General features: G+C 38.3%; 1 protein-coding gene across 3 annotated transcripts in view; it reads left to right on the top strand.

Annotated features, from left to right (window-relative positions):
- LOC140244627 (ATP-dependent RNA helicase DDX3Y-like) overlaps positions 1 to 12,817 on the top strand; it is a 40,007-nt gene extending 27,190 nt beyond the window's left edge. For all 3 annotated transcript variants that reach the window (XM_072324249.1, XM_072324248.1, XM_072324247.1), the window contains 4 exons: positions 1,542 to 1,723; positions 2,872 to 2,989; positions 3,902 to 4,055; positions 5,236 to 12,817. In XM_072324249.1, the coding sequence (XP_072180350.1) occupies positions 1,542 to 1,723; positions 2,872 to 2,989; positions 3,902 to 4,055; positions 5,236 to 5,443 (662 nt within the window). In that variant the 3' untranslated portion in view covers positions 5,444 to 12,817. The remainder of the gene's footprint in view (positions 1 to 1,541; positions 1,724 to 2,871; positions 2,990 to 3,901; positions 4,056 to 5,235) is intronic.
- Positions 12,818 to 18,680: the final 5,863 nt, after the last annotated feature.

The following is an 18,680-nucleotide window of genomic DNA, read 5'->3' as shown; positions in this document are numbered from 1 at the left end:
GTATACATCCTAATTTGATAAGATCTGATTGATGAGCCTAGTAGGTTGTGACATTGCCAAAGGTGAATTCTTGCAAACCAAAAGACATCTGTGCATTTATTAAAGAGCCAGGACTGCACAATGTCCTGTAATAACACAACCTTTTACTTTTAGCATCACATGTACACTCAACTTAGCAGAGTTTTGATTCAGAGTTACAATACTCTAATTTTTATGCCTCCGCCAAGAAGTGGTGCCGGAGGCATTATGTTTTCGGGTTGTCCGTCCGTCCGTCCGTCCGTCCGTCCTTCCGTCCGTCCGTAATGAATTTTGTGGACAAGGTAACTATCAAAACCTGTTGAGGTATCCTAATGAAACTTGGCATGTATGTGTATTAGGCTGTGAAGTTGTGCCTATCAACTTTTGGGTGCACATGCTCAAGGTCAAAGGTCAAAAGGTCAAGGTCAAATACATAAAATTTCACTTTTTCCACCATATCTATTGAATGCCTGAAGATATTTTCTTGAAACTTAGTGTATACATATATTACCCAATTAAGATTCTCTTGTGAAAGTTTGCGTCATGAGGTCAAAGGTCAAAGGTCAAAAGGTCAGGGTCAAATACATGAAATTTCACTATTTTTGTCATATCTATTGAATGCCTGAAGATATTTTCTTGAAACTTAGTGTATACATGTATTACCCAATTAAGATTCTCTGGTGAAAGTTTGGGTCATGAGGTCAAAGGTCAAAAGGTCAAGTAAAAATATCAAAACTTCTTTTTTTTCTCCGTGCCTTGGAAAATTGTTGAAGGTATCTTCATGGAACATAGTATATACATGTACTGACTGGAAGTGATTATCTAGAGAATGTAGGGTTCATGGGGTCAAAGGTCAGGGGTCAAAGGTCAAGCGCAACACTTCAAAATTTTACTATTTCCCTCATATTTATGCAATGCCAGCAGGGTTATTATCTTTTTACACTTGGTGTATGCATGTGTAACCTAATAGAAATTCTCTGGAAAGTTTTTTTTTCCTTCTTTTTTTGCCTCAAAGGTCAAAAGGTCAAAGATCAAGTGAAAGTGCTGAACTAACTTTTTCCTCCATATCTCGAAGTGGCTCAAGTTATCTTGAAACTTAGTACATATTATGCATGTTCTACCTGAAAGTGATTATCTTATGAATTTTAGGGTCAAGGGCCAGATGAAAATGGTAACAATTTACTATTCAATTCAGAAATTGCACTTTTTCTCCACACCTGTACCTTGAAAATTACTCAATGCCTAAATGTATGAATGGGTCAAAGTCAAGTTAAAGTCCTTAAATCCCTAGATACATGCTCTCCTATTCATCCAATTAAACCTAGGTCAAGGAAGGTGAACATTCAACACATTTGTGACAAACTTGTCATTTCAATATTTTGCCAATTTTGTGAAAATGTAATCACACATTGTCCACATGTACTATCTAGACCTATTGGGAAAATCATGCATTATGGCGGAGGCATACCAGTCGCCAAAGCGACATTTCTAGTTTGATTTGTTTTGATTTGATGCCCCAATAGGGAAGGACTCCCTCACCCTGGTTTTCGTGGAGACCAAGAAGGGTGCCGATGCTCTGGAGGACTTCCTGTTCCGTGAGAAGTTCCCTGCTACGAGCATCCATGGCGACCGCACCCAGCGCGAGCGTGAGGATGCCCTGAAGACCTTCCGTCACGGCCGCACTCCCATCTTGGTGGCCACGGCTGTGAGTAATGTTGGATCATGGATTTTGGTTTTATTAAAAATCCTTGTCGATGCCTTTGTTTGTTGCAGCACTTGTACAGAGCAGAAAAGTGAATGCCATTTCAAGATAACATTCGCTCAAAGCAGAGAGTCATCTGCTGAGAAGGCCACACAGGCAGTCCTGTCAGTAATTAAATCTTGCATCTGTGAATTACCCTCTGGCAATGCTGCACACTGGCACTGGTTCTACGGTTCCTGACCAGTAAAAGTCACTGTCTGGCCAATACTGTAAAAGTGGATATTTTCACGCCACTAATATTTCGCGCTTGGCGGGGTAAGAAGAGTTTCGTGTGTTTTTAATTCCACGGAATCAAGACATTTACTACTGGAACATATGGCAAGCTTATTTTCGCGCTAGTTTCAGGTAGCGCGAAATGCGCGAAAATTTCCACTTTTACTGTAACCTTTTCAGGAATAGACCAGTAAAAGATGGAAAAGTGGGTACCTACAGGTCCAACAGACAGATCGGACCAGTAGAAAAAAAAGGGTTAGTGTGCAGCCCTGCCTAAGGATGTTCTGCATGTATGCAGAGTTTGTTCTTGATTTGTTTTTGATATTTCCCAAAGATTTCTTGAAACAGTACTTCCTGCAATCATATCTTCTTGTTTGTCATTATTATCTGCGTTTCATATGGACACTACTCTGCTTTTGGTGGCTTTTTACATACTGATATAAAAATTATTGAAGAAAAAAGAATTGAAGACTTCCAGACACCTGCTTTCTACTACACCAAACCCAACTTCAGTATGATTTCTCCCGTTAGCCTTATTATTTATTTGGATGATTGCAGAATAAGAAATTATGAGTAAATCGTAGATCTCTCAGAAGTACATTGATTTCTAGCAAGTTTGATCAGTTCCATTTAGTCTTTTGTCATTAAGTCTTTTATGCCAGAAATCTGTTAATTCCTGAAGCATTTTTCTATACCCAATTCTCATCAAGGTCTTCAACCTCTAACTTAAGCTCTGTGCTCCTTTCCCTGTACCTAAAACTGCTTTCTAGTCAGGGTTGACTGTAGGCATTTGATAAGAAATGACTGAGATGTGTGTCATGTTAAATGGGAATTTTGAGTTGTGGTATCATGTCCGTGATCTGTCTTACGTGTCTTAGGTGGCTGCTCGAGGTCTCGACATTTGTAACGTCAAGCACGTCATCAACTTTGACCTGCCCACTGACATTGAGGAGTATGTCCACCGCATTGGCCGTACAGGACGTGTTGGCAATGTCGGTAAGTCTTGGACCCGACCTGAAGAGCTGTGATGCAGAGTATTACGGCAGTAATTCAAACCTGCTAAGGCTGTTTTTAGTTGATTCATTTTCACCCCAAGTAAGAGAGCACTAACATTTAGGGGAAAGAGGTCATTAAGGAAGAAACATAAGATAAGGCATTTTTTTCACTACAGGTACACATGATGTATATCTTCAGCCACCCGGTCAAAAGATTTTTTTTTTTTATCAACAAGGCATAAAAGACTTCTCTCAGCAATATCTTGGCAAAGTGTCAGTGACTTTGTAATGGCATGTGGATTCTTGAGTGAGCATGTGGTATCGAGCAGTGTCATCGCACCAATTTAGAGATTAATCCTAGTAGTCAATATTGCCTTTCACCAGTCAGGCATAGTTTTTCAGTGAAAACAAAAAAGAAGACAATGAAATTGTCAGTTGTCAATTTTGCAGATAGTAGCAGTAGGTCAAATCCCAAAATGTAGTGGTATTTTAGGGAAATCCTAGAAATTTTGCTGTTGTAGAAATTTGAGGTAACAGTTTTCACATTGTAGAGAAGGAACAGATTATGAGTATACAGTGAATGTGCCACAGCAACAAGAGAAGTTTCAGTAGTTAATACCAGCAATGCATTTACAGTGCGTATCCAAAAAAAAAAGTAATTCAGATTTGGAGGGCTACTATTTCGTAATTGTTATCCATGGAGAGCATAATGACATTTGACAACGCAAGTAGTTATCAATGGAAAGAGGAAGAGTTCTTTCCTCCCAACGAATATTGCATTCTCCATAGCTGACAATTATGAAATAACAGCCCTCCAAAGATGGATTACCCTTTTCTTCTTTTTTTATACGCACTGTATATCTCGTCTGTTTGGGGGTTCTCAGTAATTTGCACCATTGCCTTTGCCCAACAGGTCTGGCCACGTCGTTCTTCAACGATAAGAACCGCAACATCGCCCGCGACTTGGCTGACCTGATGCTTGAGGCCAAGCAGGAAGTGCCGAGCTGGCTGGACGCCATGGCCTGCGAGTCCAAGAGCAGCGGCTCCTCACGCCGCGGACGCAACAGGTGGGTAATCCCTCACGTGCAGGAGAGGGGGAGAAGGAGGGGTTATGATAGCAAAAAGGGAGTGTCGCAAGTAGGGGGTGTGGGAGGTGACGTCAGGATTAGTTTTTTCCTCTCTCCAAGCCAGTTACATAAGAGGAGATTTGCATTGAAAGTGAAATGTATAGCAGGGAGAAGTGCAAGTGTGCTTGCTGCATCACAAAATACCTTTGATAGTGCAGGGGCCTTGCTTATAAACACATACCTACCTCAAACACATCTGTCACTGCTGTATATCATAACAGTAGCTTGTTTAGAATGAGATTCAAACTGGAGGTTTTGCATACATGGTACATATATCACCAGTACTCAAACAGGGGCTTTGCAGTTTGGTGCGTTTCAAATCATGGTAGGTCTATTCAAAACTCAGTAAGTTTATGATACTGTGAAACATTGTTATTTTCACTAGGGTTAATTTTCGCAAATGTTGCAATTCACTGTTGTGGCATGAATTTAACAACATGCAAAATTATCTCCACCTGATCTTGATCATGTTAGATTTGCGCCATGAATGAACTGGCATGAGTGCATTCAGTGTCAAATCGCAAAAAATGTCTGTGACCACCTCATTCACAGAAATATCTGTATGCAAAAATAATGTTTTTTGTAGTAAATTTTTCTGTGCCCAAGCACGAGCCTTACTGGCCAGGCTCTTTCGTAGGCATTCAGTAATCCTTCCAAGCTTTACATAATTGTGCAATTAGAAAGCCCCCTTGATATAGCCTTGTGCCTCAGTCCAGCAAAAAAAGGCCATGGTCTTCTTATTATGTGACATACTCGCAGTTAGTGTCCAGGCTGCCATGTCCAGGCTGCCAAGTCCAGCCTGCTGAGCCTCTGCTAAGGCGTCGTCTGTTGTATCTGTAATGGTAATACAAAAGCGATTAGGAAATCTTCATTCATTCACAATTAGTTTTGAGACATCTGTGCCACTCAGCAAAGAATGCACTCCAGCAAGCATGCCATTTGGCAAACAAACAGCAGTAAGGTTTTAAATAATCACGGATAATCTTATTGCAGATTATGACTGCGGTTCATAGAGCACCCCGAAGAGCCAAGTGCCTAATACTTCTAAGAGATATCATTTCTAGCATAGTTTCAGTCTGGTATGTGATAACTGTTCTCTTCTACATTCCCTAACTCTCAGATACCCCGGCGGCTTTGGCTCCCGTGACTACCGCCAGGTGAACAACCGTGGGCGTGGTGGAGGCGTGTCTGGTGGGTTTGGAGGCCACCAGTCCAGCCATGGCAGCGGCGGGGGTGGCAGCTTCCAGATGTACCAGCCCCACTATGGCGGCAGCTATGGTGGCAGCTACAGCCAGTCCAGCAGTGGTCAGGACTGGTGGGGTAACTAGACCTGCCCTCGAGAAAAGAGCAAGCATGTTCGGTTTGGGCACACCAGTAAGATTTCGTAGGCATGGAGTAAGACTACTTGACTCCTTGAGTTGTTTTTAGGGTTTTCTTCTTTTTTTTTTTCTTAGTTTTGGCCTCTGCCCTGAAGCATGCAGCAATCTTGATTCTCTCTTTTTTTTCTCTTTCTGAATGTATAAGTGTATCTTGTAGTTTATTAATTAGGGAAAGTTACTTCATCAGTTCATTAGATTATCAAGCATATATAGGCCGTATCGCTTGACATTCCATGCAGATTGTAATTTCTCAGTCTGTGTGGATTGCAGTGAAAACATTGTGATCCTGTCGAGTCGTAAAAGCAGCATACGTGAGATCTTAGTGGTAGACCGAGACTGTGTATTTATTCTGTACAGTGATGTATTTCAGCAGTGGATTTACATAGTTGGTTTGACACATTCATTATCAATCAATTGTATTGAGATAATGCGATGGCTAGATTAACCATTCTGCAAGGGTGGTTCAGAGTAGGTCCATAAAGACAAAAACAACAACAAATATATAAAAAAACTAATCCTTGCAGGTTTGGTTGATGTGGAACGAAACTGCACAAAACCAAGCTGGCAAAAAAAGAGAAAAAATAGAAAAAAGGGAAAAGAAACAAATGTGGAAACTGCAAACTAAATTTGAAGTCTGATTCATATTGCACTCTGCGAGAGAACAGTGTGGTGTGAACTCCACTCTGGTCTGGGAAGCATCTGGTTGTCGGCTGAGTGCACTATGGACCAGAGAGATGGGGAGCTCATCTCACAAACTGAGGCTATGCGCAGATGAGATTTCTGTGAGAAGTCGATCTCGTGCTCACCACGAGGTGGTCTTTGCGTAGTATTCTGCCTTGGCGCATTCTTGTCCTTTGAGTGGAAAAATGCTCATTGTATATTATTGATGGACGGCACGGCTGTGCTGCTACTCATGTTTCATAAGAACAGTACCACTATGTGTAGTCTTTGTGAATTTAAAGGTAAGTTTTAGAGTCAAACTGTGAGCACAAGAAGTCTAGACAGCATGTAATTGAAGAAGAAGCAGTAGCCGCTGCTGTCACCTTAGCGTTAGCTTGTGTTTACTCACCGTAAGCAGCATGTTAGTTTGTGATCTTATTTTGAGTAAAAGAGAACTTTGTACTTGTGATTTGTGTAAGCTTTCCATGCATGGGACTAAAATAAAAAAAGTGAAGATTTATTCAAGATGGAGCTCGTAGCTCAACAGCACCGCTTCTCCACCTGAAGAGAACAGTGCGGACAGCAAGAGCACCCCCTATCTTCTGCTACAGGTGGCAATAATGGAAGACGGAAGCCTCAACATGGTGTCCACGCTTACTCGGTTAGCAGAGAATGTGCAAACATTTGCAAGAAGAGGGATTTTAAAAAAAAATCAAGTAACATGCGATGATATGGTGTTTTGTGTCACTGCACAAAGAGTAGCATACATCTGGATGTAAACTCGGTTAGCCTATTGCAAGCTACAGGGACTCCATGCCCGTGTGGTTTTCAACAAATAGAAGCTGGGTTGTGGGTGGGTTGACAAAACAGAAGGGGAGGGATGTTCTTGTACACACATGTTTCCAAAATTTTTGATTTACGTGAGGAGACATGCCAACTGGCATGTTTCAGTTGCAGTAGCGTGGATGCTTTTTGATACATGCACCAGTTTACCTTCGCTCTTGAATAGTTGTTTTTCTCTCTGTCTTTTGTTCTCTAGGATTGAGGTTTTTACATGCAAACTAAAGGTAATCTTGAGGTACTTTTCTGAAAAGTTGAAAATGAATGAAGGACACTTCGTGAGCATAACAAGCAGGAATTTAGAAAGAATCTATGGTAATTATGTATTTTCTGTGAATTCAGGATGTTCAATTAGACGATAATAGTAACAGTCATGATGAGGCTTGACTGTGCAAGTACTCAACCCAAGTTTTGTCGAAAACCACACAGGGGCCCCAAAATGTGTCTACAAGCCATCTGTTCCACTGACACATGAGCTCCATGAGCCGAGTGATTTGTTGATGTCTCATATAACATTATAGCTGGTAGCAAAATGGTGGGAATGCATGTACAGCTTGCGGCAAGATTGTAACCAGAGCAGAGAAAGCTTATGAAGCGTATTGTGTTGCATGCATTGTTTGTTCAGATGTGTTGTTTTTTTTCTTCTTTTTTTTTTTTTTTTAAAGAAGTCACATCATTTTGATATTTTTTTTGTTGTTGATGTTGCTAGACTTCTTAAGTTTGTTTGTGTAGGTGCTCCATCAAAAAGCGAGTTTTGGAGTTTCCACATCCGTAAAGACTTTGAATAAGTTTTGTGTCTTATTGATATTTGGATGTGTGTGTTGTAGATTTAGCTTGTTCAAAAATGTTTGACTGCTTGAAAAGACAAAGAGAAAACAACAAATGCAGACTTTTCATGCATATGTATGAGCTTAGAATGAACTCTGTTGTTCCATACTTTATGAGAGGTGTTCAAAAGTCAGTATAGTTTTTATGAAAAGAGCAGGTTCGTGAGAAACAAAATTAAGAAGTAAAAAAAAAAAAAAATAAGATCTGTCTTGTGGAACCAACCTGCAAATTGTCATCAGAAGAACGTATCTAGCATGCCTGTGTCCGTTCTGAGAAATTTTTATTTTTCTTTTCTGTCCCACGGAAGAGGAATACCTCAGAAGAGCACCTATACATAAACCAAAGAGGGCTGTGTTCACTTCTTGGAGCGCAGCAATAAATGACAATTCAGGAGTTTAGTAAGAGAATTTATTGAGAAGAAACAGATCAATTACTCTCGACCTGTATTTCGTTACCGCTTATTTTACTGGTAAGTTATCCTAATCCTGTATTCAGTCTGAGATTTGAAACTGATGTTGAGAAGAAGCAAGGCATTGAATCAAATTGACTTTCTGCAGGGCAGAGTAAACATTGTGAGATGTCACGTCCGACGTCCTTCCTCCATTGTTTTGTAGAGACTTGTTTGTGTACCGCATAAGGAGGTCGCAAATCTTGTTCAAATGTCAATTTCTCTCAGCATTATGTGTCTGGCTCTGAAGGATTCAAAACTCGTAGAGCAAGGTTTCACATTGTTACAATGCATTTCAAGTACTGTGTACAGTTTCCTGCCCAACTACAAATCCATTTTTTGTGATGTAAAAATATGTGATTGCATCGTGTTGGCAACGAGTCGAAAATCAGAATACTTCGCCTACTGAAGACTTTGAAATATTGCTGATAAATTCTATGTTTGTGTCACGAAATTCAATAATGGTACCCACAGTAGTAAGAAACGCTCTGATTGTATACCGTGGGTACGTTGATATCTTGTTACACAAGTTTGTTCGTGCATGATTTTCCCCGATTCCCATTGCGACCCCCTCTGACTTTTGTCTAACGTACAAATATGACGCTATTGTGTTATTTGTTCTCCACGATACCCCCATGTCTTTGCACTCAGTTGTGCGGGAAGCATTTTCTCGTTTCTCATTCTGTTGAGAATTTTATATCAAATGCCAAGTAAACTTTAAAAGCAAGCAATGCTTTAAACGTTGCAGCCTTGCTTTTTTTTTTTTTTTATCGACAGAGTACATGCAGGGTTGTTCTTGAATGTAACAGAATTTCCATTCAAGATCAACCGTGGCAGAAGAGTGAAATTTCTCCTTTTCGAGCAGGCCTCATGCCACGTCCGTTGAAACTTCTTACATGTCTTGAGATAATCCCTTCCCCCAGCTCTTTATTTTCTTTTTGGTTCGTTTCCTCCCTTCCCAAAAACGCTGCACGCGAAAAAGAATGACAATCTCGTAGACCGGGAAACACGGACATCACCAACTTTGTATACGCAGATTTATTCATTTGCTTTGATGTAAGTATTAGGCAGTTTAGAACAAATTAACTCATTTGCATCCTTTTCAGAAATTCACTTTGAGCAAAAATGAGCAAAACAAGAGAAAGAACTGTTGAAAATTTTGCTTAAATTGTCTTAACCTATTTAAGAATTTACTGCACAACAATGTGCAACATCTTGAATTTTTTGAGGAAAAAGAACATATCTGTTTGATGAAACCAATTTCTTGCTTCAGTAAACTTAATAAGAGCTGTCAGATGATCACTTTTCTTTTTCTTTTTTTTTTCTTATTGGCCACAAAAATATATATATTTTTGCAAAGTAAAATAATAATGTGACTAGTGCCTTTTTTTGTGTAAAGATCAGTGTTTCTTGCTATTGACAAGGAGACATTCCACATGAAAAGAAAGTGAAACTTGAGTAGGACAGTATTGTGCACACAAAATGTAATCCATTGCTGCTCGTGTTGGATGAGCACGGGTCAAGAGTTACGTGGATACTAACTGCCTTTTTTTGTATTTTTATATATGAAGACTGACTTTCCTTTTGTTACATATTTATCAGGGCTGTGTAATGGATATTTATGTCAGCTGTTGTCTCATATGGCCACCTTACATGATTTGTAGTACAAAAAAAAAGGTTTTTAGAATGAGTCATATATTTTTGATTTTGTTTTTCTTCATTCAGTTGTATCTCATAGGAATAAAATTGTGGTTTTATGCCAAAGAAACAGTGCACCAAAGCTCTGTGCATTTTAAATCTGGTTAACAGCAGTGAAGGAATGTCTCCTATTCTTCCAAGAAAATTTTTGCGTGATCTATTTTTGGATTCATTGTTTTAATTTATTAGTTTTTTTTTTCTTTTTTATGAATGAAATAAAAAATTGCATGTTTCTATCGTCTGGATTATATATATAGTCCAGATGTTCCATTCTAGCAGCGTCCACAGCTTCAGTTCTCATTAGCGAATTTGGTGCACTACATCATCAAAGCATTTTCTTCCGACGGTGCGCTGGCGTCCCCACACGCTCACTGATATGATCACTGCGAAATGCCTATTGTGCTGCTATTCCATGTGTACTATACTACGGCTGGAGCAGCGATGAACCAGGGAGGTGGAAACCTCCCTGGGTAAACTTTAGGGTGCTTTATGATAGTGACTGATATTAGTTTGCAACCCAGTGTGACATGCGTCCTTTATGCTTTTACAAGCCCAAATAGCCATACAGACGGAAGCAGCATCCTTGTATATGTACACTGTGTAAAGCAGCTGACATTGAAACAATTCATGCATACTTTTTTTTTTACTCTTTTTTTAAGCCTTTTATCGCTTCATTCTTTATAGGAGTCGTAAACCTGCAATAATGACGTCAGTTGCAAATCAGAAAGGTGCCGACTCTGTGAACACTTGCAGGTTTTCAGCAGACTCTTCTGAAACTGAAGATTTACTGTAATCTGCCCATTCTGCAAGCTTTGCTTATGATGCATTTCATGGCAAAATTTCAAAGAACTGGCATGCTTTGTCTCCCTTGAAACTCAGAGGAATTTAATGAGGACTTCTGAGTATTTTTCATGAATGCATGAAAACATGGCAGAACACTTGGTTTTCTTTCTTTCCTTTGTGCACATTGCATATAACAATCATTAAAGATAGATCTTTTTGTTTTTATTTTCTTAAATCCTCCATATCAGCAATACTTTGCTAAAATGCCATCATTGAGAATAAAATGTCTGTGCTTTGCTGTGTGGTGGGAATATATTGCACAGGTATGAGGTGTGAAACTAGCCCTTGTTTACTGCACCATAACATGCTATACCCCATTGCCAATTTGACTATTGTATATTTATCTGTTGTTTGCCAATCTGCAGAGATTTTTCTTAACTGGATTGGAAATGAAACAGTATTCTACTTTAGTTTGTTATGAGGTGTCTTTTAAAAGTAGTAACAAGGGAAATTGCATTATGAGAATTTTACAAGATAATGTAAAGATCTTGGAGCTAAGCCTGAAAAAAAAATATATGTAAAAAGGAAAGATTAATTTTTGAAGATATTTTCTTTTTTTTCCTTGCTAAATCTGTCCTCTTGTTTATATTGAATAAATGAATATCTCAGGATAATGAAAAGGAGTCCCAAGTACTAGAGAAAACATGTGCATATGTTTGTTACAGTTGTGTGTGCATGTGTTCCACAGAAAATCAATGTCTTGTGTGTAAGTTGTGTTCTGTACAGGGATCCCTGCAATGCTTGTAACATTTCATATGGAAAGCCTGGCAGTCTTTTAATTGTGGATTGCCAGAAATTTGCAGTAACTAATTCCTTTCCATCGTGTGCCTCCAGAATATCTTGCTTGTCTTTGCAAAGTGCAGTTTATAAAGGGGAGGTGCTTTGGCACATTTTCTATGTGCAGGTGGGAGCCATTATGGCTGGCCATCGATGTTACGAGTGGATCTGTGACATTGAATTCCACGGTGTAGCTCGTCCTATTTCTCGCCTGCTCGTAGTGGCCACTGGTATTTCTCCATATATGCAGAAAACGGCTCAAAACTTTGCAGATGGGTCCTTTTCTTGCGGTCATCTGTCCTACCAGTGGTCACTCCATGGAGTTTTTCCCCCTTGTTGCTGTCAAAACAAGATTAGTTATACCACGTTTGGCGATGCTGCTGTAACCAGCACTTTAACGCTTAGGATCAGTCCGAGGTGCTACATGATATCTAATGGGCAATTAGGGTGACAATGCCACCCAAAAGTGAGGTAAATATTTTGTGAGGTCATGATGTAGCATTTTGAAGTTTTCGTGGGTCATGGGGAATAGTAAACACTTGAGTCCCGTTTTGGCACAAAGTGTCGGAAGAGTACCTACATTTAGTGTGCTTCATTTTCAGATAACTTTAGATTGAATCGCTTGACCCTTCATCATGAAGCAGCTGTTCATATTGAAAATTTAACACCAGTTAGCAGTTTAGTATTCATTGTGTTGAGTTTTGGCGTCATCGCAGTGATTTTGAGTCTCTTTATGGAGCAGTCAGACAATTGAAGTATACGGGATAGACAAAAGGTACCAAACGCACAAACTGTAAAGTGATTTTAATGGAAAGTAAAGGGTATGAGTACTTATGTGCACCTTAATAAGGCAACCAAGATGGATACTCAAAATAGGGTTGGGAGGGGAGGGTTTACAAGCTTGTTTACTTGGGCAGGGTCGCAAATGGAAATATCAAAATGCTTTTTAGACTTCTAAAAGTGCAATGTTGTGATAACTGATCTGGGAAAATGCTTACTCTGTACATAAATTATAGTGGCTGTTGCTCATCTCATGTAAGTCATAAACATGATTGTACACAAAGTTATCCATATTTGTAAGTGTATTTCATCTGAAGGGAGTCCTTTTTAGTTTGCATTATCACAAAAATTCTTAATAGGCCTTATTTTATTTCTTGTGACCTGAAAAATGAAAGTTACTCTTTCTCTTATCTGAAAGAAAGAGATACCTTCGTCAATAATTATGTGGGGGAAGAAAATCATCCATCTTGACAGAGAAGTCACTTCAGTTTCACTAAATGCAGTTTGCAAAGGATTAACAAACTTTGAATTCATAGTGAAAGTGATCAATCAATATGTTTGCAATGTTGTAATTTGTTTAGAGTTGCTGTGCTAACAATATGGGGATACACTTTTGATAAATGGATGAATAAGGGATTTGTCTGTGCTACTTCCCCAGTTCAATTGGGGGTGTGCCTGTAGCAGTTACAACTCCTTTATTGTACTGAATGCATAACACTAGATTAATCAGAGGGGTCTCTCCTCTTCATACAAACAGCAAGTGTGTAAAATGTCTACTGTACATGCTTGTGTGTGTGTGTGTGCATGTGTGTGTGTGTGTGTGTGTGTTTGTGTGTCTGTATGTGTGCGTGTGTGTGTTATGTGTGCTCTGTTTGAACATAATGTGTGTGTGTGCGTGCATGCATTTTAATAAGAGAGTATGGAAGCTATTGTTTTGTGGATTCCTATTGTAGGTAATGTTTTCTTATTCCCTAAAATGTAAAGCATATTAATTTTGCAGTATGATGCAGTGTATGATATGAAAATTACAGTAAGAAGTGTTGCCTATCTTTGTTATTAGATTGGAAAAGTTTTAAACTTACAATTCTACAGGTTTTGCAGCTGGGAGTGCGAGCTTCCTTTATAGTATAGAGTCTTTGATATGTTATGAAGCTGTTTTCATTTGCCAAATTTATATGTGTGGGGGAAAATGCATTTATGTGTTACTGTGTAAGAATAGATTGATCTTAAGAGGCAATTTAGCTGCTATCCATCTACATGGCCACCTTATGTTAATGTGATAGCATATACCATGTGTTTTTGAAAGAACACAAGCAATTAATGAAATGAACTCCTCATTTTCGTCCTGGAGTGGCGAGTGAAGTATAAAATTGTTAGTCGTTCATTCCCGGTTGCTGGCATAGATTTGAATTTTGTCTACATGTCCTGCAGATAATATTTAAAAGGGTTTTACAGGATATTGACAGTTGGTAAAGAAGGGTTTCTTGTACGTGATCAAGATTCACTAATTAAACAAAGCATGCAGTTGGCTGTTAGTTGTATAGGCCCTGTGGCATGAAAGCTAGTAATTAACCTGATTGTTTCCATCAATTGCCAAGGCCACTGCTCAAGCGCCACATTTTACAATGATTTTTGTTTGCCAATTGCAGAAGGTCAGCAGCAAGTGTATTAGTAGTGGGTTGCAGTAAGTCTTTCACGCAAGAGGGACCTTACTGCCAATACCAAAACTTGGGTATCTGTATCCGTTGATCAGATGTTGTCATTGTTGAAGTGTGAAACAGTATTAATTTGAAATGCCCAGTCTTACATTCACAGCTTGTGTGTGTGTGTGTGTGTGTGAGTGTGTGTGTATTTATATGGGGTATGTGCCAGTGTGTGTGTGTATGCATGCATGTTTGTGTTTGTGAATGCATGTGCGGTGCGTGCACGTGGTTGTGCATGTGTTTTTTTGTACACTTGCAAAGTATTCCTTGCATATGTAATGTGCTTGAGGAAACCGAACAAAGCAGGGCACACCTTAATCAATTAATTGTGCTTACTTTTTTCCTACACTTGTGGACATGAAATCTGTGTCGTATGAGATTCTGTGATGTTTGGCAGCAAATTAGCTGCCCATCTTTCTTTCTCTTGCTTTTCTTTATCTTTCTCTCTCTCTCTTCTCCCATTCCTTTTTCATACTCCTTTCTCTGTACATCTAATGGCATGATCTATTAGTTCATGCACTTTCAAACACCTGTTAGTGCCAATTTTCGTCTCGTCTGGTATCATTTTATGCAATACACGCGTCTAGAGATCTTACGTTACTGACGTCTGATGACGAGTTGGAGAATCACAGATGGCGCGGAAATGTGCGTGTGCGTTTACATGCGTGAATAACAAAACCGTTTCATACTAAGGGAAATATATCCCCGAAGCAGATGAGGAAAAAAAAAATCAAGTTGTATTTTATATCAGTGTACGTTTGTGTGTGTGGGACCTCAGCGTGCAGCGTGCGCGATTTGAATTTTTTCTAGCAAGAGGCAGAAATGTACACTCGCATGAGGCCTGCAGTAAATTGGAGAAGTTGCGACGATGAGATGTGTATAAAAAATGCAGAGATACATTAACTCACCATGAATATTGCTGACGGATCTCGTCACAACAGCATGTGTGTCTGTCCAAAGAGAAACGTTCGTGTTGATAACTGACATTTTCTTGCTGTGTTCTCAACGGGTCTTATGTGTATTTGCTATTCATGTAAGCATACAGTTCTTTATGAATGACAAGAATTGATTATTCCTTAAAATCTCTCATTTTGTTTCTCATTTTTTTTTTTTTTTTTTAGAAGGAACCATTATGGAAATCAAATTAAAAACATCTTTGGTGAATAAGTAGTCGGTTTGAGAGATAACGTACAATGTAATGCAGTATCAGAGCATTGCCGTAAATTTTGGGGTAATCCTTAACAATTGAGAATGAAGTTTAATCAGATTATGTTGATATGTATTAAGAAATGGGGAGTAAAGAACCCTTACAATGTGTTCAATTTGTCAGTGTTGAGTTCAACTGCAGTCCATTGATTAGAAAAGACTCTTTGAAGAGGCTGTGATAGAATTTACTATTGCATCTAATTGAAACAACCACGAAAAAAAAAAATCTACAGTTGGTAACTTAGCAGTCAGTTGTAGCCACAATAATGTTTGCGTCACGCAAAGAGAAGTGGCCTCTTTCTTGTTGTTTCACTTTGCATAGGATTATGTCTGTGACGTGGCCTGAATACCATACCGACTCTTCAGAGATTATGTAAATGAAACTTTGACCTCCATTGATATTGATATCATGGCAGCTTCTTTTTTTTCTCTCTCTCTCTGTGAGTTGGAGCATGTGTAGAACATGTTATTTGTAATAAGATGTACATCACCATCTTCAAATGTATCATCCATCAACAGAAATTGTGCATGTGAAGATGACCATCATTTTTGTTGTGCCATGCCCATGCATATGTGAATTGGCTTTTTATATTTTGTATGTAAATGGGAAGAATGAGGGGAAAAGAGGCCAATTCTGATGTAGAAGATGTCCAAACAGATTCCTGTAATGATAAGCTGTAGATTTTATGGGAACCTTGTTACGGATAATTGTTCACATTGCAGTTCAAGGGTTAAAGAAAAGAACGAAAATTATCAAGGTACTTCTCTAATATTTTGAAATTTGTTGTAGTTGTTGGGTTTTTTTTCTCCAAATTGTATACACTGTAGTGTATCTCATTCCAGCCTCAATGACATGTCTTGGTTAATTGTTATTCTCAGGGGAGATAGTACCCTTCAGGGAATTTCCAATTCGGGATATGACAAGGTTCTCAATGTCTTGCCCCTATCAGTGAATGCCACAGAAAATATTGGTGTCTCTTTTGATCAGATGTGAAGTATTAGTCAGATGACATGAGAACAATGATCAGCAACTCAGCGTATAGACCTTTTAACACACATGGTCTTTCAATGTGATACACAAAATTTGTTCAGAAAGAAAACAACAAAATACGTAGGCCTTGTTGTATGATAGTTAAGATCAAACATAAATCAGAAATCAAACATAAGTGTGTGCGTATATGCGCGCAATTCTGATTGGCAGATACCTGACTTGTGTTTGATTTTGAGACTTATTTCAGATTGCTTTTATTTTCTATGTCACTGGGCCCAAATCATATACTGTCAGGTATATTACAGTGAACACCAGGCTGTGATAACACTTCGGGCACATAAAAACACTGGCCCCATTTATTCACCGTGTGACTGGGGGCACCTAGGCCATGTGCCCTTGAGTTGATGTAGTGGATTGTTTGGTTGCTTGGTACCACATGTGGTCTTTTGATTGTGATCACCTTCAATCTTCCTCTCAGCTGAAACTTGGTAACTTTATCAATCTGTATATTGAGCCTGGGACTGTTTACCTGTGTGTCATTAAAAAAATAAATAAAAGTTGATGGTTATAAACATATTTTCTGTGGCATTCCCATGGAATATAGTAGACTTGGTTGTCATGAGGTATGTCTTGCCTGAGACAGGCCCCATATTGTTGTAATGATGCGCAAATGTTGTGTCATGCCATGAATCACTTCTTTCATACCATTTGTAAACAAACTTTGTCTTTTTTGAAGGAGATGGTCACTTACTATATGTTAAAACTATTTTATAACTTATTCTACTCTGAGCACAGGTGTGTGAAAATTTTGCTGACGAGGAGGAGAAAAAAAAAACAGCATAGGAAAAAATATTGATTCTTTGAACTGTGAATGCAAGTTGTGGGACAACAGACTTATGACTGGGTAGTTGAACTTTTTTGAAAGGAGAAGAGAAACAAGCATTACTAGAAAAAAAAAACAAAAAAAAAACTATTTTGCTGTTGTCGCTGGATATTTACAATTTTAAAGTTGATGAGCAGGTCGTACCAAGCTCTATGTTTTATTCAGAATGTTGTCGCATTCCTTGGAAGATGAAATCACATTAAAAAGAGATCAAATATAAAAGAAAGGAAAGAAATAAGAAAGAATTGCTTTCATTCATGTAATGAGAGTGTCTTTAACAATCTGGCTTCCCTTCTTTCCAGGAATTCTGGAGCATACGTGTATATATTCAATAGATATTTTGAAAAACGCAAACATGATTGGTAAAAGTTGAAATGAATACAATTGTGTAATGCATATGACAGTAGGAGAGTGTGTGGTGGTCATTCACAAAGACATTTTCTAGTCCTTGCCGCTCTTGCACAACATCAAAAGACGTGGCATTAAAATGTTTAAATCATCCAAATTTGACTAATCTTTTTGCCAGGACGAACAGTTGAATACTTACTAAACCATGACTTTGTGGACGTTTCAAAACAACAGACCTTGGACAGCTTGGTACGACATTTAATTTCTGTTATTGTTACAATAAAAGCATCAAGAAAAGTCAGTTACCATGGTTTTCTGTGTATTTTGTAGAGAGGATTGTTGAGAGACAGTGATGTTGAAGTTGGAAGTTTGATTTGAAAAGAGTGCTGTATGAATGGAGAAAAATGAAACGAAAGGAGTACAGCCAGTGAACATTGGGAGAGATTTTCTCTTTTTTTTTTTCTAAACAAGATTTTTTTCACTTCCATATAATAAATGATTTGAAAAGAGTGTTGTATGAATGGAGAAATATGAAACGAAAGGAGTTCAGTCAGTGAACATTGTGAGAGATGTTTTTTTTTTTCTAAATAAGATGTTTTTTCCACTTCAAATAATACCAAAGACAAAAATTCAGTCATGCTCTCACAATTTCTTATTAATTTTGCATATGATAGAATGACAAACATCTTATATTTCAGCTTGTATAAATTATAAAACTTGCTTTAAAACCACCCCCCCAAAAAAAAAAAAGAACAAGAACAACAGATGTTAAATCTGATATATCTTGGTATGGGAACATGCTTTTACTTGTATTAATTAGCTAAAATATAACTTTGAATTTCATATACAGTAAAACATACATGAAAAATTGTGAGGGTATGGCATTATCAACTTGCTCATTTAAATATTCATAGGGACTGGTCAAGAAATGTTTTCCTAAAAAAAATGTGAAATTTCAAAACATAATGTCACCTTTTATTTCTTATCCAATGTTTGTACGACGCTGTTTGGAATTTTTTATCTCTTTTGAAGTTTATTTTTGGGGTGGATTTCCTCTTTAATGGGTAAAAGTGTGACAGTGGAAATTTCTCTATGACTTGAAAGGCAAACTCGACAGACTGATCCATTCAGTAGGAAAATACTGGATAGCAAGAAGAAGCACAATACATTGTACATGTATT

Source organism: Diadema setosum, chromosome 21, assembly GCF_964275005.1.
Source record: "Diadema setosum chromosome 21, eeDiaSeto1, whole genome shotgun sequence".
In the NCBI taxonomy this organism is placed as follows: Eukaryota; Metazoa; Echinodermata; class Echinoidea; order Diadematoida; family Diadematidae; genus Diadema; species Diadema setosum.
The sequence above is the reverse complement of the archived record's forward strand: the minus strand, read 5'-3'. Positions and strand labels throughout refer to the sequence as shown.